At 36.2% G+C, this 26,962-nt stretch overlaps 7 protein-coding genes across 11 annotated transcripts; 4 read left to right on the top strand and 3 right to left on the bottom strand.

Moving 5' to 3' along the window:
- Positions 1 to 1,320: 1,320 nt before the first annotated feature.
- LOC106304748 (AP-1 complex subunit sigma-1) lies at positions 1,321 to 2,531 on the top strand. Its single transcript, XM_013741143.1, is given in 8 exon segments — positions 1,321 to 1,342; positions 1,345 to 1,436; positions 1,439 to 1,465; positions 1,586 to 1,672; positions 1,753 to 1,953; positions 2,024 to 2,059; positions 2,151 to 2,237; positions 2,350 to 2,531. Coding segments are annotated over 8 exon segments (621 nt in total). The 3' UTR covers positions 2,419 to 2,531.
- Positions 2,532 to 4,439: 1,908 nt separating this feature from the next.
- LOC106328914 (putative F-box/LRR-repeat protein At3g18150) lies at positions 4,440 to 6,183 on the top strand. Its single transcript, XM_013767456.1, has 3 exons — positions 4,440 to 5,339; positions 5,626 to 5,799; positions 5,908 to 6,183. Exons 1-3 carry the CDS (start codon positions 4,440 to 4,442, stop codon positions 6,157 to 6,159), a joined length of 1,326 nt encoding a protein of 441 aa, XP_013622910.1. The 3' UTR covers positions 6,160 to 6,183.
- Positions 6,184 to 6,229: 46 nt separating this feature from the next.
- On the bottom strand, positions 6,230 to 7,676 carry LOC106304730 (tetraketide alpha-pyrone reductase 1). Of its 2 annotated transcripts, none has more exons than XM_013741134.1 (4): positions 7,271 to 7,676; positions 6,837 to 6,978; positions 6,567 to 6,759; positions 6,230 to 6,476 (listed from the first exon to the last, which is right to left on the bottom strand). In XM_013741134.1, the coding sequence occupies exons 1-4, from the start codon at positions 7,580 to 7,582 to the stop codon at positions 6,323 to 6,325; spliced, it is 801 nt and encodes a 266-aa protein (XP_013596588.1). In that variant the 5' UTR covers positions 7,583 to 7,676; the 3' UTR covers positions 6,230 to 6,322. The 2 variants fall into 2 exon arrangements, with proteins under 2 accessions (XP_013596588.1, XP_013596581.1); XM_013741127.1 differs by having other exon boundaries at positions 6,232 to 6,476; positions 6,837 to 6,999.
- Positions 7,677 to 7,787: 111 nt separating this feature from the next.
- On the bottom strand, positions 7,788 to 11,621 carry LOC106304692 (chloride channel protein CLC-e). 2 transcript variants are annotated; one of them, XM_013741098.1, is made up of 6 exons: positions 10,779 to 11,621; positions 10,501 to 10,701; positions 9,509 to 9,972; positions 8,876 to 9,400; positions 8,584 to 8,786; positions 7,788 to 8,173 (listed from the first exon to the last, which is right to left on the bottom strand). In XM_013741098.1, the coding sequence occupies exons 1-6, from the start codon at positions 11,458 to 11,460 to the stop codon at positions 8,122 to 8,124; spliced, it is 2,127 nt and encodes a 708-aa protein (XP_013596552.1). In that variant the 5' UTR covers positions 11,461 to 11,621; the 3' UTR covers positions 7,788 to 8,121. The 2 variants fall into 2 exon arrangements, with proteins under 2 accessions (XP_013596552.1, XP_013596547.1); XM_013741093.1 differs by having other exon boundaries at positions 8,584 to 8,789; positions 10,779 to 11,614.
- Positions 11,622 to 11,726: 105 nt separating this feature from the next.
- LOC106304708 (ankyrin repeat domain-containing protein 2) lies at positions 11,727 to 13,845 on the top strand. Of its 3 annotated transcripts, none has more exons than XM_013741106.1 (9): positions 11,727 to 11,858; positions 11,982 to 12,039; positions 12,149 to 12,276; positions 12,366 to 12,587; positions 12,682 to 12,830; positions 12,925 to 13,090; positions 13,180 to 13,272; positions 13,375 to 13,514; positions 13,594 to 13,845. In XM_013741106.1, the coding sequence occupies exons 2-9, from the start codon at positions 12,000 to 12,002 to the stop codon at positions 13,691 to 13,693; spliced, it is 1,038 nt and encodes a 345-aa protein (XP_013596560.1). In that variant the 5' UTR covers positions 11,727 to 11,858; positions 11,982 to 11,999; the 3' UTR covers positions 13,694 to 13,845. The 3 variants fall into 3 exon arrangements, with proteins under 3 accessions (XP_013596560.1, XP_013596571.1, XP_013596566.1); XM_013741117.1 differs by having other exon boundaries at positions 11,761 to 11,883; positions 13,594 to 13,828; XM_013741112.1 differs by having other exon boundaries at positions 11,766 to 11,906; positions 13,594 to 13,828.
- A 2,315-nt stretch (positions 13,846 to 16,160) lies between these two features.
- LOC106311060 (plant intracellular Ras-group-related LRR protein 4-like) lies at positions 16,161 to 19,098 on the top strand. The gene is made up of 3 exons (XM_013748290.1): positions 16,161 to 16,940; positions 17,601 to 18,680; positions 18,772 to 19,098. The coding sequence occupies exons 1-2, from the start codon at positions 16,364 to 16,366 to the stop codon at positions 18,656 to 18,658; spliced, it is 1,635 nt and encodes a 544-aa protein (XP_013603744.1). The 5' UTR covers positions 16,161 to 16,363; the 3' UTR covers positions 18,659 to 18,680; positions 18,772 to 19,098.
- Positions 19,099 to 22,268: 3,170 nt separating this feature from the next.
- Positions 22,269 to 23,160, bottom strand: LOC106344051 (RING-H2 finger protein ATL45). The gene has a single exon (XM_013783436.1). It carries the CDS (start codon positions 23,020 to 23,022, stop codon positions 22,438 to 22,440), a length of 585 nt encoding a protein of 194 aa, XP_013638890.1. The 5' UTR covers positions 23,023 to 23,160; the 3' UTR covers positions 22,269 to 22,437.
- Positions 23,161 to 26,962: the final 3,802 nt, after the last annotated feature.

Raw genomic sequence — 26,962 nt, 5'->3', positions numbered from 1 at the left:
CATAATATCTTTAATGTCGTATCTTTAATTTACTTATTAAATATAGAAACTGTAACCATAATTACACTAATTATAAGAATAGATTTGATTCCAACCAATTGATCTATTACTTCGGTAATTGATTTGCTTGCAGAAGAGGAAATAATAAATTTAAAATTTGTAAGAATATAAAGATATAGAGATTCCAACCAATTGCCTATATTTGCGTATGTTTTTCGCATAATAAGCTTCAAATTGAACATTGAAAAAGGTAGAGATTTTTTATTTTTTACCGACACAGAACTTAAACAAAACAAAGAGTTAAAGACAATTTTTTTTGTTACACTTCCTGGAAAAAAACAGTTACAACATGGGCTTTCATAATATGACTTTTTAACATATCATTTAATAATTATCTTGACACAAAAAAAATACTATAAATAATTTATTATTAATAAAATTATGAAATTATTTACAATTTGATGACTAATTCATCGTTTTTTTTATATGTTAAATTTTTCATAGAAGTTTAAAAATCATTGTATTTTCTTTAAACATGTATAACTAATTTATAATCTTTTATGCCATACTAAGTCATAATATAATATTTCTTCATATTTTACATGAATAACCATTGTTTTTATATATTGTCTACAATTCTCTAATTACGTCTATTTGTTCAATTTTTTATATGATATCGAATATTCGTCATAAATAGATGGTTTAAGACGCCAAAAAAATTATTTACTTGGTGAATATAATACATCAAATATTACAAATACATCATTTAGTTAAATAAATAACCAAAAATCGAAAATTCATATTCGCGCTGCCGCGCGGATCAGGGTATAGTTTTATTTCAAAACATCAGTGATTGTTTGTTTATATCAATATTCGCATCAATTATTTGACCCATATGAACCAGTATTCTATTTTTAAGGAAACCCAAAATTTAAAGTTTCGAAATGATTTGATCGAGAAGTAGAATTTGTTACTAAATCAGATTATAACAATTTTTTGTTGTTATGAAATGGAGTATAGTAATTGTATATTTGTACGTATATTTGATCATGAACCAAAGTGAATGTATACATCAAGAGTCGGATCGCCTATAGCATGGATCCGACCCGAAATGCATATTCCACTAAGAATAACGTTAAATGACAAGTATACCCCCATAGCACCACTCAACCTGTTCGAACAGAGAAAACATTTGTTTTTTCTCTTCTCTGAAAGAAGATCATTCGTCAGCTTCGTCTTTCGCTGTCATCCTACGAAATCATGGTAAAGATCTCTGAAAATCACTTTGTTTCTTCGAATCGTTTAACTAGCTTTGTTCCGATGGATCGTCTGATGTCTTTGTGTTTCCTTCTTTGAATCTGAGAATGCATCGTAGTTTAATTGCTTCCTTAGAGATACAAAGTTGCTACCTTTTATCTGGACATTCTTTAATATCTCCTCATGCTTAGCTTCTGGGTTTGGTTCTGTATGCTCGATCCTCCTTAATTACATTTGCGTAAGCCTGAAAATTCGATAAATGTGCGACCTTTACAAGCTATGCTTAGGTGAAAAGGTGAAACCTTTGGTGTGTGTTTGTTTTTCGCAGATACATTTTGTGCTTCTTGTTAGCCGCCAAGGAAAAGTCAGGCTCACCAAATGGTATTCGCCTTATACGCAGAAGGAAAGATCTAAGGTCTCTGAAAGTACTAAGCTTTTATTACGCACTTTTTTTTAAAAAATCTTGAAACATTGGGAACATGATGTTTTGTGTAGGTTATACGTGAGCTCAGTGGAGTGATTCTGAACCGAGGTCCCAAGCTCTGCAACTTTATCGAGTGGAGGGGTTACAAAGTCGTCTACAAAAGATACGCGAGCCTCTACTTCTGTATGTGTATTGATGCGGAGGATAACGAGTTGGAGGTCCTTGAGATCATTCATCACTACGTTGAGATCCTCGACCGCTATTTCGGAAGTGTGAGTCAGTTAGTTAACATGGAACATACTTCCACTTCTTATCATCTTATCTCGTTGATCTTTTTTTCAGGTGTGTGAGCTCGATTTGATTTTTCACTTCCACAAGGTAATAATACCATTAATTACCACGACTCTGCCATTAATTCAACGCTTAGTTTTTTTTTTTTTTGCTGACACTTTCTGTTGCTTTTTTTAAGGCGTATTACATATTGGACGAGCTTTTGATTGCCGGTGAGCTCCAAGAGTCAAGCAAGAAAACAGTTGCCAGGATTATCTCTGCTCAGGTTAAATTGACTTTCTAATTTTTTTTTAAAGACATTGATTGACATGAAAAGATTAGTTTTATTACATAGGATTTATCTTTGACAAATGTCTGTTTTGGATGGATCGTTGAAGGATCAAATGGTGGAAGCTGCAAAAGAGGAGGCTGGTTCCATTAGCTACATCATCGCTCAAGCTACTTAAATAGTGTCTTTCATCTAGTTCTGCTGCTATGTTAAATGTTTTGACAATCTTTTTTTTTAATCTCCCTAATGACTGAAGAACTAGAATATGTTTTTGATCGAATAAGTTTTTTTATATAAAAAAATTTACAAAAAAAGAGAGTTTGTTTTATAAGATGTGTAGTATTTTGGGCCTAATAATTTTCTGCAAGAGCCAATGGGTATAAGATGCGTAGTATTTTGGGCCTAGTAATCGTAGGCAAGAGCCAATATGCGTGTAGGCCTCGACATCGGTATCGGATAGTTCGGTGTGAGAGAGAGGATCAATCTACCTTACATGGAAACGGAACTGGGTACCTGAAAGCGGAAGCGTATGGAAACGTAGAAGCGAGATTTTTTAAAAATTTAGGAAGCGAGTACGTGCTGGAAGCGTATATCTATATGTATATATATATATATATATATATATATATATTAAAATATAAGAATTTGTTTTAAAAAAAAATAGTACTAAATATTATATGATATAAATTTGGGCAAATCTCCAAAATAGCACATTTCTAAGTTTATATCACAAAAATAGCACTCAAAAACTAAAATGACCAAAATAGCACATTTCTAAGTTTATCCTTTGAAAATTTTAATTTTTTTTATTTTTCAAAATTTGAAATCTTATCCCCAAAACCTCATTTCTCAACTCTAAACCCTAAACCCTAAACTCTAAACCCTAAATAATTCGATAGTCAATTTTTATGTTTTTTTATTTTTGTGTATACTAACCTACGTTACATGGAAACGGAAGCGGGTACGTGGAAGCGGAAGCGTACGGAAACGCAGAAGCGAGATTTTTAAAAAATTTAGGAAGCGGGTACGTGTTGGAAGCATATATCTTTATGTATATATATATATTAAAATATAAGAATTTGTTTTTAAAAAATAGTACTAAATATTATATGATATAAATTTAAAATAAAGTATTTATTCATTTATAATAATTTGAAATAATTTCATATTAAAACTGTGAAATACAAATAAATTAAGTTTAAAAGAAATTATTATATTAATTATTTTTAATATTTCATAAATAATTGACACAATATATTTGAATATACGATATATGTTTAGTAAAAATCTCAATACATAAATATAATTTATAGTATTAATTTTAATATTTTAATATTTATATTCTCTCTATTCATTACAGTTAAAATTTGGATTTTAAATAAATTAAAAACTATGATTATATTTTTTTATTGATATATGATATTGTATTTTTTTGAAAAGAACGGAAGCGTAATTCCAAAATGGAATCATAAGCTTTCAACGTGTTTTTAAAGAGAAAATTTTGGAAGCGTTTTGGAAGCGAGATTCCATAAGCTTCCACAAGGTTCCGATTTCGATTCTGGTTCCGAAGCGGGAAGCGGACGTCCGATGAAGCTTCCGTGCAACGTAGGGATCAATTTACTCTCATTTTTGGTTCGGTTCTTGTAGTTTCTAAGTTCGGTTTGGTTCGGATAGTAAAGGAACTGAAAATATCCGGAAAACATTCGGTTTTCATTTAGTTTCAGTTCGGTTATTCCGAGAAGTTTGGATAATTTGGGTTAAATTTCAGGCATTTTGAGTAAAATATCAAATAATGATGATTCATATAAAATTTTGGATATTTTGGATAACTTAAAATATATTTTGAATAAAACTATACAGATACTTTCAAGTAGTTGGAATACTTTGTAATAATTTAGTTTTTTCAAATTTTTTTGAATACTTTTAACAGATTTTAAATTATAAATATATATTTAGCTATATTATATGTATATATAATTACTATTTTTATATATTCAGATAATCGTTCGGTTCTCGATTCAGTTCCAGTTCCAGTTCGGTTATTTAAGATATATAAATATATGAATCATTCGGGTATTTGTTTCAGACCCGCTCGGGTTTCGATTCGGTTCCCTTTTTTTTTGGCCCACATGTAGATGCTCGTTTTAAAAGCTGTTTTGTAATAAACATAGTAAACCCTAAGAGAATCGCAAGTTTAATATGGCAGACGTGAGCGCCACCGCCGCGAGAAGAATCCGCAGCCGCCACTGCCACGGTGGTGATGGTGTGGTAGTAGACACAATCAGCGGTCTACCTGATGTGATTCTCCAACATATCCTCACCTTTATTCCAACCAAATACGCCATCACAACGTCGCTCTTGTCAAAACGATGGAGGCATGTATGGTGTGACACACCATCCCTCTCCTTCAAGACCTCTTCTACCCTCAACGCTGCTTGCATCAACCAAACCCTGACTCTGTACACAGCTCCCAAGATGATGCATTTTCTCCTCGATATCAACGAGAACGACGATGTTCCCCATATCGACACGTGGATCGAGTTTGCCATGATGTCCCGGAACGTGGAGAATATGTTCTTGTTTCTCTGGGTTGACAAGTATAGTTTTCCTAAGTTCTTCTACGTTAGCTCCTCTCTCAAGCAACTCACCTTGAAGCACTGTGATACGTCTCCCAAATGCTCAGTGTCTTGGACATCACTCAAGAACCTGTCCTTGCTTACATGTAGTGTCTCTGATGAATCTATGGCTAAGATTCTATCTGGTTGTCCCGTTCTCGAGAGCTTAACATTGAATCGCTGCGATGAACTAAGTTATCTTGATCTTAGCAGATCTCTACGACTGAGAACATTAGTAGTAGAGCGCAGCAGTTCGGCTACGGGGCCAAAAGATATCGAGGCACCACATATACATTATCTCTATTTGAGATACTCTCAGTTCCCATGTAGTTTAGCTGATGTCTCGTCTTTAACCGAAGCTAATGTCGACATTTGCACGAATGAGCTATCCTACAATGCTCGTTTGCTTCAACCCGCGGTGATGGATATGCTAGAAAAGCTACAGCATGTTGAGAAACTTACTTTTGGAGGAAACCTTCTTCAGGTATACGTTTTGGCCCAGTTTTTGTTTATTCTCTAATCAGGTGGGGGTTTGAAATATTTCTTAAGAATTTGAGTAAAATTTTTTTTTTTTTCATAATTTAAAAGTCTATACAAAAAAACTTAAAAAATTTTGGGGTCCAAAGTCAATGTGTCTAAATCCAGCCCTGTCTCTAATGCCTTGGATTAAATTGCTTTCATAAACTTTTTGTTGATGCATGGATTCATTAGTTTGCAATAGGGCTTTGGTTTTCTTATAAAGTTTCTGATCGATGATTCTTTTGTGTTAGGTTTTATCTGTTGCCCAGCTTCGTGGTGTTCCTTTTCCAATGTTCAAGGTCAAAGCATTGACACTTAAGACAAGGATCTTTCATTATATTATTCCTGGCATAAGAAGGGTGTTACAAAACTCAGATGATTTAAAGAAGCTAACAGTACACACAATCCATTGCGACATCAAACTGGTATATATCTATCTTACCATAAACCTCTTTTGATTTATATTATTTTGATGTTCTAACTATCATCTGAATCCAAGAACCATATGTTTTTATATTTTTCCTGTTTTACAGGCAAAGCTTCTTGACCACTACTTGACATCGCAAGCCTTCAATAAGTCGCAGCTGTGTCCGAGATTAAAAGATGCGGTCCATTGGGATGTAAAGTCAAAGCACCTGCCTTTGTTCGTGGAACTTGTGCTTAAAAACACAAAGACATTAGACAAGATGTTCTTAGTATTGGACCATCGTTACCGTATGTTTAGAAAGATTATTGGAACACTTTCTCGCAACGACAAAGTCTCCATTAGTCTTGACTCTTATTGATTATTGTTACGTTGAACCTCGTTTAAAGGTTTAAAGATGAACTTTTTATTTATTTATTTGGGATCAATTAGGATTATACAATCCTCCCGACTTTTCTTTCTCGATATTAATTATTATAAGATCATTCTTCTTTACCTTTGTCTACACTTTTATTGATATTTATTTATTGTGATGTAACGACATGAGATAAATAGCCTTTCTCTACAAAAGAGGCAATGCAGTCATCGAACATCTCTTCAAGAGACTTGAACTTGAGCCCGAGGCTCTTTATCTTCGAAGTGTCAAAGTCGTAATGCAGCCTGTTAAGCTTCTCAAACCTAATTTTTTTTTTTACAAAGAGAAGATTATTTCATGGTCTAGTTGTTTTTCTTTTCAAGGATTAAAAGGTTAAAAGATCAATGTCAAACCTCTCGGGGATATGGAGTGATGGGTAACGTGTGGATAAAAAGGAAACCAGTTCCTCTAGACTGACAACGTTAGAGCTGCAAATGTATCTGCCCCCGGCTGCTTCGTGTTCGAAAACGAGTATGTGGGTTCTTGCCACGTCATCGATATGAACGTACCCCATCTGTCCATGCCATTGAAATTTCTCTGTTTCTCCTGTTGTGTTATGTAACAAGTTATATGTAGCATTTTGCCGCAGAGGACAAGGGAGCTATTCTGATGATGTTTCCTACCTTTCAGCAATCCAAGGACATCAGATGCTGTAGAACACAGATCAGGAGGCAGGCTAGGTCCAACGAGGAAGGATGGTAGAACAGTGACAAGGTCAATACTATTTTCTTCACAGAATTTCCATGCAGCTTGCTCGGCTAATGTCTTTGATAATGCATACCAGACCTTAAATTCTCAGGGAATGCGTTTACACACACTGTTAATTAATATGATTAAGAGATAACGATCTCCATGACCCGATTTGACCACAGTCCAATAAATCATTAGCCTTGGCCCCCAAAAATTTTGAAAGCCTTTTTTACATAGACATAAGCCTCTAAATTATATTAACAAAAAATTACTAAGTTTCTTAAGAAATTTTTCAGAGCCTCCGAAATCTCAGATTCGGCCCTAATGATCTTCATTTTTTTTTGTTTATATAGATTGCTATACAAACCTGAAAACGCTTGCAGAGTTCAACAGAGGTCCAAACAGATTCATCAAGAGGGATATTGGGATCAAAATCATCTCTGATCCTGACTGTTGAAGAGGAGGACGTGAGGACCACACCCTTCAAAGACTCATAGCTGGTTTCAAAATCTCCTCCTATCATATCACAAGAAATAAGTGTTAAAAGAATATCTATAAAATGAATACACAAAGATTTATGTAGTGGGGATGATGCCGCAAGGAGAAGCCTCTTCACAAGCCAAGAAGCTAAGAAGCCTGAAGCTCCTGTCACACAAACTTTTCCTTTTGGTTGATCCATTTTCTGGCTGATAACAATGGAATCACACCCGAATAGTTATATATAGCATGTGTATCCACCACGCTGAAGGTAAGTAAGTACAGATTAGGTAGATCATTCAACTCATGTGAGTTGCTTATTGATTTTTCTTTAAAAATGGTTCTCTCTTGAGAACAAAAAAATTGTTGGCATTGTCATAATATGAATTAGTAAAAAACTTTCTCAGTGTGATGTAAGCCAAAGTAGCAATTTACAAAACATACAAAAATTGAGAAAGGCACAGTGACAATCTGTACATAATAAGACAAAATAGTGTAACCAATCACATGACATTCTGTACAATAGTAGAAGATTCTCTGAGTACCCTTCCTTGCTTCGGCTGCTCAGCACCTTAAGCGGGACAGCTTCCACCATTTCAATCAACAGATGGAGAAGACTTACTTCTAATCACGCAGCACCAGCCATCTCTCTTCTACCAAAACTGGCCTCGAGCCTCACAAAAGAAGAAAAAGACTGAAATCATCCTGGTCAGCTCAAGAAAAGCTACAAAGCAAGCCGGTTTACGATTGCAGAGAATTGACTCCGTCGAGGAACATTCTGGTTGCTAGAGCTCTGCCAGATCAAACGAGAGAAATTGTTTAGAAAAAAAAACAGTACCACTTCCAGTGCCAACATCTACACAGGGCAAAATCAGAAATGCACAGAACAACGTTTCAATGAATTAAGGAAACTTGTTTACTAGGCCAATATGTTTTGGTATTAACTCTAGATATAGTTGACTGTTCTAAGAACAAGAAGCTGAACAGCCATAGTTGGCTACTTATTCCTTGGCTTTGTTGAGCAAACAAAAAGTAGCAAGTAAAATTTCTTTCAGTAGTTAGTTCAACAACATCCAATATAGGAAACTTAGCAGCTCAAGTTATAGCAAGTCTCGAAGACTTGGTGAAATGGGAGAAGAAGTTATGAAAAACTTCCACATGAAGAAATTAAACTGAGGGAATATAGGTGTTAGGCGTGCGTACCTGCGTGTTACAGTGATACATTCTTTATCTAGGACCCCAACAGGGTGTATTCTGCGAGAATCACTGCCTCCTGAAACGACTGGAACATGAGATATTTCATGCTTGTTCATGATTGTTTGGGCAGCGAGAAGATCCATATCAGGTGTCACAGTCCACGGCACTCTACATCCTCCGCTCATCGAACATATTTCACTTACAAAAATCTCCTAAACCAAAGCAGTGGTTCAATTATTTGATCAGGTTACATCAAGATAGAAGCAGTTATTTCAGAAGTGACTATTCTAATTCATACCTTAGGTTCTTTGTTTCCTTCTTTTCTTGCTTTGCTAAATTCCAGAATGTCTGAAAGTGTAAGTAGACCGAGAAAGATGTTGTCAGGATCAACAATAAGCGCACAGGACTGTTTCTCTATCAGCATACGAGTTACTGCTTCTTCCAGAGAAGTGCTCATCATAACCGTGGCAAATCTTGTTCGCATGGCTTCTGAAACGAAGATACTCCTTTGTAGCTCCTCAGCTTGGATGCTTGAATCATCTACACAAAGAGAACTTTCAACTTCACAAAGGTTATTCGTTGATGGTTCATCCTCATCTGATGACGTCAGAGACTGTACAGCTTCTTGGCTGTTTCTTTTCCTAGTTTCTTTCGTCTCTCTAGTTTCTTGTCTCTTTGACTGTCCAGATGTAATCCATGAAGACATGCCTACAGCTCCAAGTAGGGGCAACACTATACGATAGTCTTGTGTAAGTTCAAATAGCAACAGTACCGATGTAAGAGGAACTTGACAAACCCCCGCAAGTGTAGCAGCCATTCCAACCTGTAAAACAAAACAATCAGACGAACAGAATCATTAGCAATGAAGCCATGGCAAAAAAAAAAAAAAACAAGAAACTCTGAAACAACATTGACCATGTAAGAACAGTACCAGACCATAAGCTTGTGGAGATGCCACCTCGAGGATAGAGAGATGGATTCCAGGATTCTGCGCCAAGGCAATGCCAATAAACTTTCCATAGGCCATTCCGGCCGCCCCACCAATAAACAGAGAAGGAGCATAGTATCCTCCCACCAGTCCAGAAGCCCGGCACAACGCGGTTGCAGCTATCTTGACCGCTACCAGCTGAAGCAAAAGATCAGCTGAAAGGCCCTTCACAAAGGGACGAGACTCCAGCAAAATATCCACGTTCTCGAAACCCCAGTATAAGACTTCAGGGTATACCAAAGCTATGATACCAACAGTTAAGCCACCCAATACTGGAAATAGAGACTTTGGTATCCCAGCGTCCTTGTTGAGACTGTCAACAGCAGATGTCATGGAAGATGTGCATCGAGATAACGCCAAGGAGACTAAGCCACACAGAGCGCCCAGTAAAAGATAGAGTGGAAGCTCTGCAAATCAGTAAAAGTGTTCTCATTCTGTCTTTCATAAAAAGGGAAGGATGTAGGCCTGCGGGTTCGGGTAGTTCAAGTAATTTGGTTCTGGTAGTTCGGTTTTCGGGTAGTTCGGTTCAACTAAAATCTCGCCGAAATGGACTGTAAAATGTTCGGTTTGGTATTCGGTAGTTCAGTTTTTAAAAATTTTACCAAAACTAACCGAAGTTTTTGGTTTCGATTATATTTTGGTTAAAAATTGGGTAAAGTCGGTTAAATTCGGGTAATTTGGTTCGAAATTTTTGTTAACTCGGTAAGTTCAGTTCGAAATTTGGTTAACAAAAAAATTCTTTTGAAAAACCGAACTAACCGATTATCGAACTGAACCAAAAATCGAAGTTTTTTTTATAAACCTCCCGAATCGAACCGAACTTCTCGCTGAACTAACTGAAATTTTGGTTTAGTTAGGCGGGTTCGGTTCCTTTAAAAAACCACATGCCTAGATGAAAGCATAGGAATGGTACATTAGTAATGTAATAACATTACCTCCAGGAGAGCGGAAGTCATAGTCAGGAACCTTAAACGCAGGCTCAGATCCCAAACCAATTTCAGACACAACAGAAGCAATAACAGCACTAAGAATAACCATCGAAGTAGAGTTTGGAAGTGAAGTAGACGAATCACTCGATGAAGGCCACAACACGGATTCAACTGCAAAGAAGCATCCAGCAACAGCCGCATTGAACCCTGCAAAATAAAGTATATAATTATCTACTTATCAAATAAAATAAAATAAAGTATATAATTATCCGTCATGAACAAACCAGAAGAGATTCCAGACGCTGAGCCAGCGGCAAGAAGCGAGAGCCCAGTCTGAGGACTCTTATTAAACACAGAGTTCACTCCTCTCGCGATCGACGCTCCGATCTCAACGCTAGGACCTTCAGGACCCAGCGAGTTTCCCGTGCCGAGCGTCACACACGCCGCAACCGCCTTGAGGAAAGGACGCAGCACTGCGTTTGCGTTTGCGTTTGCGTTTACAGTGGTATCGGAATCTTCAGCGGCTTCTCGGAGGTTGTTAAGGACGCTGACTAACAAACCGCCGAGAGTCGGGACGAGTATGACGCGCAGCCATACGGATCCGATCGGCGCGTCTCTGAGCCACGAAGCTCCGCGATCGGGGATCCCGTCCCACGAGAAGCCTCGGAGCAGGTGAACGCAGTTGTTGAAGATAACCACGCTTATTCCGGTGAGGACGCCGACTAAACACGCCGAGACTATCGCGAGCTCCTGCGACGGAGGTTGATCGAATCCAGCATCATCCTGCTGCTTCGTCGCCGGAGAACGCGGGAAAAGTCTACCGCCGCCGGTGGCGACGGAACGGAATAACGAGGAAGGGATGAGACCGAAGTGCAATGGAGCGGTGGTTTCGCGGATCGGAGAGAATCTCCGGGGAGAGAAGGGAGATCGGAGAGCAGCACAGAGTGCAGGCGTGGCTGCTGCCATGAACGGGACTGCTTCCGAGAAGTGACGTGTCCATTAACAGATGATTGGATCTTAACGGATCATCAATCTGACGTGGCTCAGCCTCCTCCGTACAAGTCAGCTTATTAATTCCGGTTCGTATCGGTTTAATCGAATTTTACAACTCGATACCCGTGGTTGTAAAGAAGGCTGGGCCCAAATAGAATACACCATTTGGGCCTACATTATATTTTATTAAATAAGAAAAAAATCATTATAGGTTCATGTTTCAATAAAAACCAGTGGCTGTCGTGTCTCGTCTTCTTCTTCCCAATCCAATCCATTACAGCTGACAATCTAAAATATTATTTTATTAAAAAAAAAATATCTGTAGTTTTCGTCTTGCTTGTGCGTTTGCCACCACAACGTTGTCTTCTCGGGTTATAATCTCTTCTTCCTCTTCTGGTTTTTACTCGTGTCTTTGATTGGTCTTGCCTCCGTCTCTCCAACTATTTATATATTGCATGCCTTGTCTCTGAATCTATTGTCTTTATATGTTATAGGGTTTAAAGTTTGATCTAATGGCTTCAAATCCAGAGAAAAATCCGCCGCCACCTTCGGGTAATAATTGCTTTCACCAAATCTGATCTCGAATTGAATAGTCTCTAGTCAGATTCGGTGGTTGTTTTATTAGAAGTATTAGAGAAAGTGCATCTCTTTTTCACTGCAGATGAGAAAACCGAAACGAAGAGTCCTAAACCGGAATCAGCAGGAGCCTCTGGGAGCTCAACTTCATCAGCTAACCCCGCTATGAATTTCAATGCTTTTGATTTCTCTAACATGGCTAGTATCCTCAACGTAAGTGCCCTTTTACTTGTAGGGGAACTGAAATAGTTTTTTTTTTATCTTCTTTGGAGCTTTCTACTGATGTTTTTTTTTGTTTACAGGATCCAAGCATCAGAGAATTGGCTGAGCAGATTGCTAAAGATCCCGCCTTTAACAAATTGGCGGAGCAGCTTCAGAGCTCCATCCCAAACGCAGCTGAGGGAGGAGGCGCAGGAGGCTTCCCTAACATTGATCCACAGCAGTATGTCAGCACGATGCAACAGGTTATGCATAACCCCGAGTTTCAGACTATGGCTGAGCGACTTGGTAACGCCTTAGTGAAGGTGAGTAAGAATATGAACTTTCCCCGGTACTTTTGGTTATTTTTTGAGGCGTGGCTTTTGATTTAATCTTTTTTTTTTTTTTTTGTGCCTTCAGGATCCACAAATGTCTCCCTTTTTGGATGCTTTCTCGAACCCTGAAACAGCGGAGCACTTTACTGAGCGTATGGCGCGGATGAAAGAGGATCCGGAGTTGAAGCCTATACTCGATGAGATTGATGCTGGTGGTCCTTCTGCCATGATGAAGTCAGTGATGCAAAACTCTTTGGTTCTTATATAAATTGTAAAAGCTTGTTTTGGCTTATTGAGGAAGATTTTTTTTTTTTTAATCTTGAGTTAGGTACTGGAATGATAAAGATGTGCTGAAAAAGCTTGGTGAAGCAATGGGTATGCCTGTTGCCGGCTTGCCAGACCAGGCTGCTTCTGCTGAACCCGAGGTAGCTGAAGAAGGTGAAGAAGAGGAAGAGTCTATTGTTCATCAAACTGCCAGTCTTGGAGATGTTGAGGTTAGGCTGCTTCCTAAACGTTCCTATGCTTGACCATTTGGGATTTTATCATTAGGTCTATTGTTCATTGACGTTTTTGATTCATTTAGGGTTTGAAAACTGCTTTGGAAGCTGGTGGTAACAAAGATGAAGAAGACTCTGAAGGAAGGACGGCACTGCATTTTGCTTGTGGATACGGCGAGGTATGCAAGTCTTTTATTATATTCGGTTACTTCTATGCTTGATGGTTTGTTTATTACTATGGATTTGAATCGAGATTGAACCTATTGATCCCTTTGCGGCAGTTGAAATGTGCTCAAGTTCTTATCGATGCTGGAGCAAGTGTTAACGCGGTTGACAAGAACAAGAACACACCTCTGCACTACGCTGCTGGTTACGGGAGGAAAGAGTGTGTTAGCCTTCTTCTAGAGAATGGTGCAGCAGTGTAAGCCTTACAACACAACACGACTTCATTGAACACTTGTTTATATGACGCTTTTCTGTGTATGTGTGTGTGGTTGCAGGACTCTGCAAAACCTAGACGAGAAGACACCCATCGATGTGGCCAAGCTCAACAACCAGCTCGAGGTGGTGAAGCTGCTCGAGAAGGATGCTTTCCTTTGAGCGTGGGTCAAAAGGAAGGTCTTAAGATGATATTGTCTTTGAAGGATTTGTCTTTGTGTTGTGACTTGAACCAATTTCACAAGCTTTTGTATACTTCCTTATCTTATTTATCTGTGTTTTATTTGTTTCTCTCTCGTTCTAAATTTGTCTCTTGTGGTGTTTTTGAATTTCATTAGAAGTCAATAAAGAAAGAAAGAAAGAAAGAAAGAGCAATCGTTTGAGAACTGAGATGTGATTTTTGTTCTTCAGCATAGTTTAAAGGACTATGATTTGTTTACTTCATAATACTGTAGTTGAAATTGATTAAGGATATTATTTAAAGCTCTAGCACTAATGGTAAAGTCCTCTAGATTTTCTTTGCGTTCATATATATTCAGTGAAAAAATATTTGTAGAACGCTCCTTATTATAATGCAAATTCAAATATTATGTTGTCTTATAATACCAAAAATGTGTTCTAGAAATCTTCAAGACAATAGACCTGTCTGATATTGAAGCCGAGCAAACTAAGGTACGCATCAGAGCTTCGAGAAGCTTTTGAGTTTATGGTCAGAGGTTATTAAGAGGAGGTGATGCTTTGAAATTTTTATGTGATGTCAGAGAGAGAGATGTGAAGTGTGAAGGGTGTTATGAACAGATGACGTCGTTTCTATAAAGTAAAGCAGTGTGTGCGACCACCAAAAGAGAATCTCCTACGAAGTTTATTCAGAAGAAGATATAAAAAGATTCGTCAAATTTTGTCATTGTGAGATGAGAGTGACGATAAATGTAAAATATTAAATGCTTACATCAAACATTATATATAGGCGAAGATTTTAAAACTATGATTTGAATAGTTGAATTAAATCTCTCTACTTTATAGCTTCAGAAACAAACAAAATCTTCAGCAGTTTATCTTCTTCTGCGTCGGCCGTTTATCTTTTTGATTTTGTGATTTGACTTTTTCAATACAAAGTATACGAATAAAAATCAAAATGAACTTCTTAAACAGAATTCAAGCATCTTTTCAAGTATAACATTAAATATACATTTCAATCAATGTTTTAGTAGTAGTTAAAAATATACTATTGTTTTAGAAAAAACGAACAGCCAACTAGTTTGAAAAGAGAATCTTGAATCGAGTAATATCTTAATAAATTTCCTTAGCATTGGCTAAGAGCTGAATCTTCAACTTACAAAAGCAAAAGATAAAAAAGGTCGTGGGTCGATTATGGCCGTTAGATTTTCTTCACTTTTCTATGTTTTTGTAAAAGTGTTTCCTTTCTAGGAGGGTTTCTTGTAGTATTTACTATACCAGAAACTCTGACATTACCAGGAAATGTAACACAACGTTCTTTTCTTCGTTAAAAAATATAACACAACTTGCAATACTAAAAACACATTCTCGCATATAAAGAAAGTTCTGCTATCTGAATGTAGAATTCTTTATATATCCTAACTGCTTGAGGCTTGCCACACTAAACTAATTGCTTACAAGTAGTTTTATACAGGTAATCTATGGGTTTATTCCATCAATAATTGTGTGTTTCTTAATACTAAAATAGATTTAGACATAATTCCAAATAGTTTAGCAGATAATGAAGATCATCATACAATCACCACCAGTCTCATATATGCAACTGCATATGCGTATTCGCTCTAAGTGGGGACTGTGAACGTGACAGCTGGATCCAGGTTAAAGGACAACACATCATCGACCCTACCACCGACACGTGTCCCACCTCACACATGGCGTTCTTCTCTTTCACCTTCTTTTTTTTAGCCTCTCCGCTTTTACATTTACCTTTATTTCTGGTTCATTGTTGTTTTATTTCTTCCCAATTTCTTTTAATTTTATGTTTGTTCACGTTAATTAATTTATTTATTTATCGTATATATAAATAATTTTTTAGTTCACATGTTTAGAAAATAATTTAGTTTAGTTAATCATGTTTTCTTACAAATAAAAACAAGACCATGTATAGTACTTACAAAAAGAAGAGCAATAATGGAGTACAGTGAGTTATTTAATGCTTATCCTTCATACGGACAGAATGGGCCTATTTAGTTATCTTTGATGATCCCCATATCATCCCAACTTCCAAGTCAGTCATATGCTTAGTGGAGTAGTATATAACGGTAATGAAGAATTACTCTCTTTGGAGACATGAAAAATGGAAACAGGCATTAATCTCCGCAGAATCTAGTGCACATAATGCTCTTTTTCGAAATGAGTTTGATACTTTCCAATACAAAATACGTGGAGAATACGAGATGAAATTGTGTGTATATAGGGAGAAAATGGGAATAACGTGATATACAAAATCCACCAGATAAGCAATAAGTCACCATCCCACGGTTCACGTTATTCCCGTCGCCTTTATTTAAAAACACATAAGAAAATATCCTCTAATGATTTTGTTAATCAAGTAAACATTTAGGAAATTATATACTTCCTTGGTAAACAATTATAAAAAGTAATTAATTATTTCTAATGGAAACAGAAGAAGATGAACTGAGGAAAGGAAGGAACTAGAACAAGAGAAGGAAAAAAAAAAGACATAAGAGTGATGGAAACAGCTGTCTTTATGAGGCGAAACAAGAACCTCCTCTGTGTTTCTACATAAACTCTCTCTCTCTCTCTCTCTCTTTCTTTTTCTCCTTTCCTCTTACAAAAACATTGGAGATAATAATGAATTCGTTGCAGTTAGGTAAGCGTCTGGACACGACGGAGCAAGTGGTCGAAGAAATCATGAGAATCCACAGATCTCTACCGCCGAGGCCAGGGCTCGACGAGGTCGAAGCCGCTACCTCTCTGATACAGAACGTGGAGAAGGAAGACCGAGCCTGGCTAGAAGCCATTGCTAACCAGAGGAAGCCCTCCGACGTTCCCGGCGAGCTGTTCTCGATACTGCAAGAGATGAAGAAAGGTCTCGTCCGGTTTAAAAGCAAAGAACAGATAAGAGAAGCCGCGAAGCTTCTCGATCTGGAAACCGTTCACTCTCTCTTCGACGATTTCATTCAAAGAGCTTCCGATTGCATTTCTTCTCCTTCTAACGGCTCTGCTCCTCCGTCTCGTCTTCCTCCGCGGCCTCCTCCGACGAGCTTGTATTTGAACGAGAAGACGCCTGCTCGTCCCAAGGAAATGGTTTCACGAGACGATAGCTTCGTGAGTGAAGCTAAGCCTTCTCTCTACGGTGATGGTTTCGTAGCTACTCCTCGAACGCCACAGGTTGTGGATTCCACACTTACCGCCGGAAGATTCGCCGGTGAGTTAACCAGTCTTCCTCTCTTTAACTCTGGTTAACTTAAACTCTCTGGATTGGTTAGTCAAACTTTGAATTTTCTAGATATGGAAAGTGTATGAACTTATAGATTGAGCAACACGAGTTATGTTTTAGAAATGGTTATTCAGGACGTTAGAGGTTAACAAATTATTAATTTATTTTATATGTATTTTACATTAGATTATATTTTAGTTTTTAGTTTAATTATAAAATTATTGTGATAAATTATCAAAATTAGATATAGAAAACAAACAAATTAGATAAATTTGTGGATTTGTAATAATATTATTGATTAATTTATCAGATTTAAACTATTAAATCGATCAAAAAGACTGTTTAAACCAATTCGAATATTGGACTAGGACCAAGTTGCACCCTAGGCCGCGCCAACTAGACTAATTTTTAGAACCATATGTTTTTAGTAACTGTAGTTTGAATTATTTTGTTTATGTCTAGGCAATGATGGAGAAAAATTTGATAGATTTGTGAATTTTATTGATTAATTTAGCAGATTTAGATTAATTAAATCAATTTAAAGAACGGTTTAAACCAGGATTTTAAGAAAATCTTTATGGATAGGACCAATTTGTAGAACCATATGTTTTAGTAACTGTGGTTTGAATCATTTTGTGTTATGTGTAGGCGGCAATGACGGAGATAAGCTGAGTTTAATCAAGCTTGCTAGTTTAATCGAGGCATCATCCAAGAAAGCTACCAAAGAGCTGAACCTACAAAACAAACTATCCGAACAAGTAGAGTGGCTTCCAGATTCCATCGGGAAGTTATCCACTCTAACCTCCCTCGACTTGTCTGAAAACCACATCGTGGTGTTACCAAACACCATAGGAGGGGTATCTTCCTTAACAAACCTCGATTTGCGTTCCAACAGAATCACTCACCTCCCCGAGTCCATCGGAGAGCTGATCAACCTGGTTAGCCTCAACCTCAGCGGCAACCAGCTATCGTCTCTCCCTTCTTCCTTCAGCAGGTTGTTGCAGCTCGAGGAGCTTAACCTGAGCTGCAACAACCTCCCGGTCCTCCCCGAATCCATCGGTTCGCTCGCGAACCTAAAGAAGCTCGACGTCGAGACGAACGACATCGAGGAGATCCCTTACTCCATCGGCGGATGCTCTTCTCTTACCGAGCTCCGCGCGGATTACAACAAGCTCAAGGCACTCCCCGAAGCGATCGGGAAGATCACTACTCTCGAGATCTTGTCTGTTCGTTACAACAACATCAGGCAGTTGCCGACGACGATGTCTTCTTTGTCTAGCCTCAAAGAGCTGGACGTGAGTTTCAACGAGCTCGAGTCTGTTCCGGAGAGCTTGTGTTTCGCCACGGCGCTTGTGAAGCTGAACGTAGGGAACAACTTCGCTGATATGGTGTCGCTGCCGAGGTCGATAGGGAACCTTGAGATGCTTGAGGAGCTTGATATAAGCAACAACCAGATCCGTGTGCTTCCGGAGTCGTTTAGGATGCTTACGAAGCTGCGTGTGTTTCGTGCTCAGGAGAATCCGTTGCAAGTTCCTCCGAGGGAGGTAGCTGAGAAGGGTCCTCAGGCTGTTGTTCAGTACATGAATGATCTTGTGGAGCAAAGGAACGCGAAGTCTCTAGTGGTTAAGCCGAAGAAGAGCTGGGTGCAGATGTGCTTCTTCTCCAAGTCCAACAAGAAAAAACAAAGCAACATGGAGATTGTTTAATACACTGCTGACCAGTTTTCAGGTAACACTTCACGTAGATTCACTTTCTGTATTTATACATATAATAAGGGAAAAAAAAACTGATTTGTTTTTTTCCCTCTCTTTTTTTTCAGGTAATTCTGTTAATACTATTTGACAAGTGGCAGACAAATCCAGCTATCTTCACAAGACAATGAAAAGAGGGAGAAAGAGAGGAGCTTTGTTTCATTATTCATTCTTTGTTTTGTATGTTATGTTTCTTTACTAGTGTTCACATGTGTTATTGTGCGCATCATTGTTTCATTCATGTCTCTCCACATTATCTGTTCTTGCTTTTCATGGTTATGAGTTCTGACTGAACTGTAGAGCCGGTCCAAAACAGAATCAACCCATATTTGTGTGCCAGTCTATCGTTTTTTTTTTGTCAATGTGTAATCGTCACGAGACATCGTCTTTCTTTCTTTCATGTGAGTTATTACCATGTCATTATCCACGTCACATGTGAACCAATGAATGAGCACAGCCTTTCTTCATCATTTAGAAACCACAATATTTGATCCCCAAAAAAAACCACAATATCTTTCTTCGGTCTTGGATCGTAATCACATTGTGGTAGGTATTGCCACATGAAAGGAACAAAGCAACAAATAATAGCAAAACACCTGATTTGTTTTTCCCTATTTTTCAGGTAATTCTGTTAATGCTGTTGACAGCACAAGTGGCAGATAATCCAGCTATTTTGCGACTCCCAAGTACTGTATATGTATCACTATTCATTCTTTGATCCTTTCTTTCTTCTGTTGACATGATCATTGTGCACAGTTACAGCATTGTTTGGTTCATGTCTCTCCATGTATCTGTTCTTGCTTTCCCCAATTAGGACTGAACAGCGGAGCCCGTCCCAAAACATAACAGAACTAGGCCACTTGTAGATTATGAGTTTTTTTCTGGCTCTTAACACTTTTTTATTTATTTAGTTTGAATCCTAAAAAGAAGACACTCACACGTAAAGAAATGCAATTATATGTGTGTGGATAGAGATGTGATGTGGTAGTTTTTGATGTTGGAGAGACATGACATCGTGAGCTTGCTATGAACATGGTTTTGTCTAGAGAGAAAATTGGTGTAGTAATAATAGGCCCTTTTGTATTTAATGCAACTTCTATGAACGTGGTTGGTTTGTCGGTTTGTAATCTTCACGAGACATGGTCTTTCTTTCTTTTATTTGTGTTATCATATGGGTTACTTATACATGTGAACTAATGAATGAAGCAAAGCTTTGTTCATCATCGATCTCTCAATGTTATAAGAACATCCGGCCCATACCAAACTTATTGAGCTGGAAATGGGCGTATATTATTGAAGCATGTCTTTCTTATTATTCTATTGTTTATTTTTGAAACTAGTGTATCTTTAGGTTGGCCTCACCTCTTTTTCTTTCTGTTTAACCCCTGATCCGGATGAAATTGGGGGTTGCTTCGAGTACAAATGATCAAGAGATTCTATGACAAAAGAAAAGTACCACGCACGATATACAGAACTATGACCTAACCCACTTAAGACCTTAAAATGTATCTTCATAGATTCGAACATACCCTTAAAAAGTTGCATATTAACAATCATACCTCAACATAGTTATCTTCTCTCTCTATGATTTAAAGATGACTACTTCTGGAAAGTCATTTTTATTCACTTCCCACTCTTTAAGTCTTACGTTTTCCCTAAATATCAAAAATTATTCTTAGCACAATGGATTTGAATCTATGTATATAACTATACAAGGGTATAGGATTGCCATGATGAGGCTGGTAAAAAGTGAAGATGAACAGCGAATTAAAAGGGACAATATATCATGTGAACAGTTAAAAGAAGTAGGTAAAAAGGTTAGGGAAGATTAAGTCACTTAAGAGATGAAGAAGTGAATCTTTGAAATATATCACTTTTTTACTATGAGGGCAAAAGCTAGTTAGGAGGAAAGTATCTATAATGTGTTATGTTACATCTATTATTTATATATACTTCATAAGAAAAAATATAATGATTCTTTAAACCGCGGACCAACCTCTCTATCTAAACTTTCTTTGATTCTTCTTGGTTTATTAGCTGACTGGATTTATATATTCGGGAAATCATCTCCATCTAAAAAGAAAATATTCGTGAAAGCAAAGTTTCAGTGTTCTCATTTGTTAACAAATAGTATAACTCAAGTGCGAGGACTGTATTTGAAGCTAACAAAAATCAAAGAAAAAAATTGTTTTATCTACTTTTTCAGTGTTCTCATTTGTAATTGAGGATGTTTATCAAAGAATAAGAATACGTTCGGTCTTAGACAAGAAAATACGAACAAAAAGAGAGAGAAAAGATGGATAGCCTTGAGCTATTTGAAGAAGACAACGAAATTAAAAAGCAACGTTAAATGATCAAAAAGTTTTTGCCGAATTTTATCTTCACTTTTTTGCCTCTTGGGTGTTAGTATAATAAACATTTCGAGAAAAAAAAAAGAGATAAGGCATAAGATTCCATTGAGTGAAACTGAAAGGTGGATAATATTTGGGCTTGTCATGCGTTTCTAGTGTTTATAAGTTGAGTGTTACGTTTATCGTTTCACTTCAAATATTCCTCTTTCCACACCTTTCCTTTTCATCACTTTAGTTTTTATTCCCAATAAAAAAACAAATGACAGGAGTATATGTCGGAGAGTGTACAATAACATAACTGAACCCTCGAGTAAAAAAGAAGTACGATGAACTAGTATATGTCGAACTTATGTTTCACAACTAAAACCTTATCTGGTCTGTGTTTTTAATTTGTCGTTCAAATACCGTAAGTCTAACTTTGGATATTTTTGGTCACTGAACTTTTAAATTTGTCTGCTCATTTGAATTGAATGAGAGAGGGAGTCATCCTTACTTGCGGGTAAAGGAGATAAAAGGCTATACATGCTTTCTTTGACTAGCGACTGAAAATGGGGAAGACTTGTGAATACACTGACACGTCTACGAACTAGATTTTAGCCAAACCTTTTTTTTAACCTACACTAAACTAGACTTATAATTCAAGTTGGAAAAAAAAAAACTAGACTTACAATTTCCCAGTTTTGGCAAATTATCATCCTGCTAATTTATTACTTCATTCGTTTTTCACTAACGTTTATATAAATTAAGAATTTTTTTTTTTGAAAATATGTCATTAATTATCTATATTATACAATTCAACTAATAATAAAAAAAAAATACAGATGGTTAAGTAATATAAAAATTAATAAATTTTATATTAAAAATTAAAAATTCATATATTAAAAATTGAAAATCCATCTACTTTGAAACAAAAAAAAATCTTTTAAACATTGTTTATTAATCGTTGGAGTATTATTTACTTGTGCTGTTACATTTTAACAAATAATTTAGTTAATGTTGTCTTTCGAAAAAAAAAAAGATAAACGAACTCACTAGATAGTTTGCAAAACATTATAAAGAAATGCGAATACTTTCGAGTTGCAAATATTTTCTTTTCAAAGTAGTCTTTTTTCGTTATTGGGTTTTGCTCACACATGACTCTCTTATCAGTGCTCATATTGCCAATTTAAATGTTGCGTTTTATGTGAACTGCGAGTTCTCTGAAAAAGTTAACATCTCGAACTTAGAAACTCCATTTCACTGATTCAGATTCAGAACACTAGGACAGTGTTACAGTCTTACAGACAGGATAGAGATCGAAGTAAACTAAAGATTCCTAATTCCTAGTTAATTAATATTTTACTTTCTCCTTAATTATGCCGAAAAATAAAGTAAAAAAAGTTTTTAAGGAAGAAAAGCAGGAACAATGGCGGAAGTGAACTGCGAAGGATGTTGATGAGGAGGAGCCTGATCTTTGATCTGACTCTCAGCCGTGGAAGCGTGGTGTCCACACCGATCACACTTCACCGGAGCCAAAATCCGACGGCAAGAAGGACACGACGACCGAGACGTCAACCATTTGTCTATGCACGCCAAGTGGAAGGCGTGGTTACATAGCGGTAGTATCCTGATCTCTTCTCCGTCCGTAAACTCCGTCAAGCATATGGCGCACTCGGTGGACGAGTCTCCATCTCCGGCGGATGAGCTCGGAGAGTCTGCTGCAGCGGTGAAGGTGGATTTAGGGAGGGACTGGAGCGCTTTTTTCTTGAGGCCTTTGTTCGGCGGCGGAGATTCTCCTACGGCGGAGGAATTAACACCGACGAGACGACGGAGACAGGCGCAGCGAGCTACGGCGGCTAAGCCGGCTACGCATATGAGAGCGCAGAGAAGAGCCGAGAGGATCACGACCATGTCGGTTTCCGCGGCGAGGATTTCTTCCGGCGGCGGTGGCGCCGCCGCGGATCCGAGGAATCTAGAGGAGCGAGTCATCTTGGTTTGCTCTAGAGAGAATATGTGAAAGTGGTAAAGATAAAAGAAGAAAGGAAGGAGAAAAGTTTGTGTTGTTGTTCAAGAGAGGAAGAAGAATCTGATCCAATTGGTAACAGAAACACACACATAGACATCTGTACTTATATACATACATGCCCAATTGCAGATAATTAAGTTAAAAATAATTATTAAATCATGTCATACGGCAGAGAAGTTTGTATGAATAGAAAAAGAAACGTAGTTCTACAACTTTACTAAAATAATTAAAATGAGACTGAAGTATACATAAAGCTAAACATACTTACATCTTTAATTAGAGTAAAAGATTGAGTTGTTTTATCTGGCTTTGGTGATTTAAAATATTCGTTGAATTTTGTTTTACTAAATAACGGATATTGCAAAAAAAAAAAAATAGTGATATAAAATTAAAAGCTCAAACTCCTACTATATAGTACTATTGGTTATTTGGATTTTTAAATTTTTTGTTATTTTACTAAATGAGAATTTATCAAAATCATTAAATAAAATAACTAATTAATAGTTATCAGAAAGTACCTCATTTATAAATTGATAGATAAATAACTCGCTGTGATTTTGAAAACTGAAAACTACGAAACGCCAAAATATCATATACTCCTTCGGACATTTCTAATATACTATATTTAAAATATCTGATATAAAAATCTTTAAATTAATTATCATTATCTCTTAAGACCAATGTTTTTAAACCCCTCCAGATACTGAATCGTACGATTTACCAGGTTGCTGGGTCACAATATCGACTGTGGATGAACCGCGGATTAATAAATAAATTAATTTTATTATATAATAATATATTAACTATGAAAATAAATATATAAAAACTAAAGTTTAATATTTTCTAAATATTTTTAAAACATAAAATAATAGTTTGGATATGTATATATTTTATGTTTAAAAGGTATTTAGAAAATACTTAACTTTAGTTTTTATATTTATATTTTTATTTGACATACAAAATATCAAAAAATAGTTTAGGCTATTTAAAATTTTCTTTAACAAAGTAAGAATTAGGACATCTAAAAAAAATTAAGATATAAAATTCATAAATATTTAAATGTCTAATGTGAATAATAAATTAAACTTCGAATTCAAAATAAACCAAAAGTAAAAGACCATTGTAATAAATTGTAAATAACGAAAATAAAGTAACACCAAATCATATCAACTAATTTTCATTCTCTCTACCATTGTTCACTTCATTTTCTTCAAATTGCATAGTGAAATCTTCATCAAAATCTAAAAATCACAAATATAAAACTGAAAAGAGAAAACATAACTTTTTTTTTGTTAGCACCTAACTTATTAATTGGAAACTTAGAATATAAAACATAATCTAGAAACTAAAAAAAAAATAAAAATTATTTATTGGTTCAACCGGTAAGGTTCCGGATTTTAGTGGGGTTTTATAGGTTTTTGGGAGTTTTTGTGGGTTTCTAAATATTAGATTTTTTACGAAATCCAAACCGAATTTTTTATGGTCATCGGATTTACCGATTCAACCGCGGATCCGGATCGGGTTTCAAAGCACTGCTTAAAACCCATTTAGATGTAAATAGATTTGGAAATCTCTAAATCGTATACCAAATCATTCCCTTGACTATAATAAGAAATAAAGAATCAAATTGCCGTATGCTATTAAGAAACCAAATAGAGAAAAGATGGGTAACTGTGGGCACTCTTTATAGGTTTAGTTTGACGAACTCATTATCAAAAGGTATAATAACTGTAGTATAACTTGGAAATTACTTTATCACCTAAACCTACTTCGACTAGACTATTTTTTATTTATTTATTTTCTTCACTTTTTCTCTATTTCAATTAACTTTAATTAGCATCGAGAAGAATCCCTTCGAAACAAAAAGGCAAATGATTGAGGTTTGGAACAATATGGAATTGTTGACAGCTGGTTCAAAAGTTGGATTCAATGAATTGAATTTCGAAGTTCTTGCAGCATTACCTAATTTTCTTCAAATTCTCATCTCCGGTATTAAACTCAGAGCCGGTTCTGATACAAAGCTTCTGAAACCATTTCTAATGGTGTTCTATAATCTCTTCTATAATTTTCGCTAAAATAGAATAATATTATAGAGTTAGTTTTGCTCCAAAGATTAACACTATAAAGAGTTATTCTATAATAGAGTAACTTTATTATATAGTTAATCATTGGAGCAAAACCAATTTTATAATAGAATTATTCTATTTTAGTGAAAATTATAAAAGAAATTATAGAACACCATTGGAGATACCCTAACTTTCAAAATGTTTAGTCAGCCAGGAACCCATTTATTTCAACAAAAACTCTCAGTACTACTGGTAAAGTGGTAATGGTTTTTTTTTGTCAAAATGTTAAGTTACCTAAGAGTATGATTATCGGTGAAACCTGTTTTGGGTTTCTAAATTTTTTTTTATCTAATTAAAAAAAATAAAATTAAAAACGGAACCAATCGCGGGCCGTCACGTGTCGTAGAGACCACAAAATAGTGTAAGAAACGGACCGAAACCGTTCCTTATCTCGCGACTTATGAAACCCGTTTTTATCAAAAGCGTGGGATCCACTCCTTAAGAAACGCGTTAGTATACCGCGTTTATGCACTAATTTTCTTCAAATTCTCATCTGCAATATAATACATTTATATTGTGGTAATTAGGAGGTTAACATATTGTTTCTCTAGTTCCTTTAGTCGCTCGACTCTTGGATATAGCTATTTTGGTTTAGGTAAGTCAGTTGCTTTCTAAAATAATATTTTTCGTTAAGTGTTTTAGCTTAGGTTTATCTTGGATTTTGTCTAGATGTAGGTGGGATCTTTGATAATGATAACTATCAAGTTTCAGAATCTTTGTATAATGGATCTACGCGTCTTTAAAGTTAGTAGGAGTAATATTTTACATTATAAAATTAACGACTGCTAACACCGTCCACGTGTGTAGAATAAGGTTTTAGCAATACTAGTAAAAATATAGGATCCGACTGGAAACGTCAATGGAGTAAATCAGAGTAAAATGGAAAGCATTAATTATCCAATAGTGTTACTCTGATTTACTCTGCAATATTCTAGAGTAAAAAGCTGGTAAAAAAACAAGCGAATAGTTTGTTTTCTAGCGCAACTGAGTGGAAACAATTTTATACCTTTTTCATCCTGATTGGATGTACTTAAGTGGGATTCAAAGTAAAAGTATTTACTCCAACTTTTATTACTCTAACAATACCATCCAGTCATACTCATAATCAAATTTAACGTTAAATTAAACAAATTTTTTTTGTCAAATTCAACCAGCTATCTTAAAAAAAAATGGTTTCTACTTCGATAAAACAACTTTCGACTAAGAAGTAAAATCAAAAGCTTGTAAGCTGAAATATCTTAAGATTCATCAGGTCTTGAGCTATATAAAGGAGGATGGATGGAACTTAGCAAGCTTGAAATTGAAAGTACACTCGGAATGGAATAATCTTTACATGTGATGCGAGTCTTAACGTCTTTCATGGAACCACAAAAAGTGAAAAAAGGCAGACCGAATTACTATAAATATAAACCAATAAATTAAAGATAAGAAGACATTGGCACACCGAAACCGAAAGAAAACACAACAATAATGAAGCATTAAATATAACATGTAAGCGGAAACAACATTAATGATTAATGGCAAAAGATCAATTATATGGGATAGGAGCACCGAAAATTCATTTCATAGTTTTGGATAATGCCTAGTTAGAGGTTTATATTCGCATGCTGCTTGTTTTTATAACAAAAGATAAAGATGCTGTATCTGTAATCTGTTATCCTTTTGTCATATTACTATAAACAAGAGGACTTGTATATGACAAAATATAGAAACCCATGGAAACAACTTGAGACCTGAAGAGTTTAATAATGCAAAGCAACGAGTCAAAGTCGTGCCT

This window comes from Brassica oleracea, chromosome C1 (genome assembly GCF_000695525.1).
Source record: "Brassica oleracea var. oleracea cultivar TO1000 chromosome C1, BOL, whole genome shotgun sequence".
In the NCBI taxonomy this organism is placed as follows: Eukaryota; Viridiplantae; Streptophyta; class Magnoliopsida; order Brassicales; family Brassicaceae; genus Brassica; species Brassica oleracea.
This window is presented reverse-complemented; position numbering and strand designations above follow the sequence as displayed.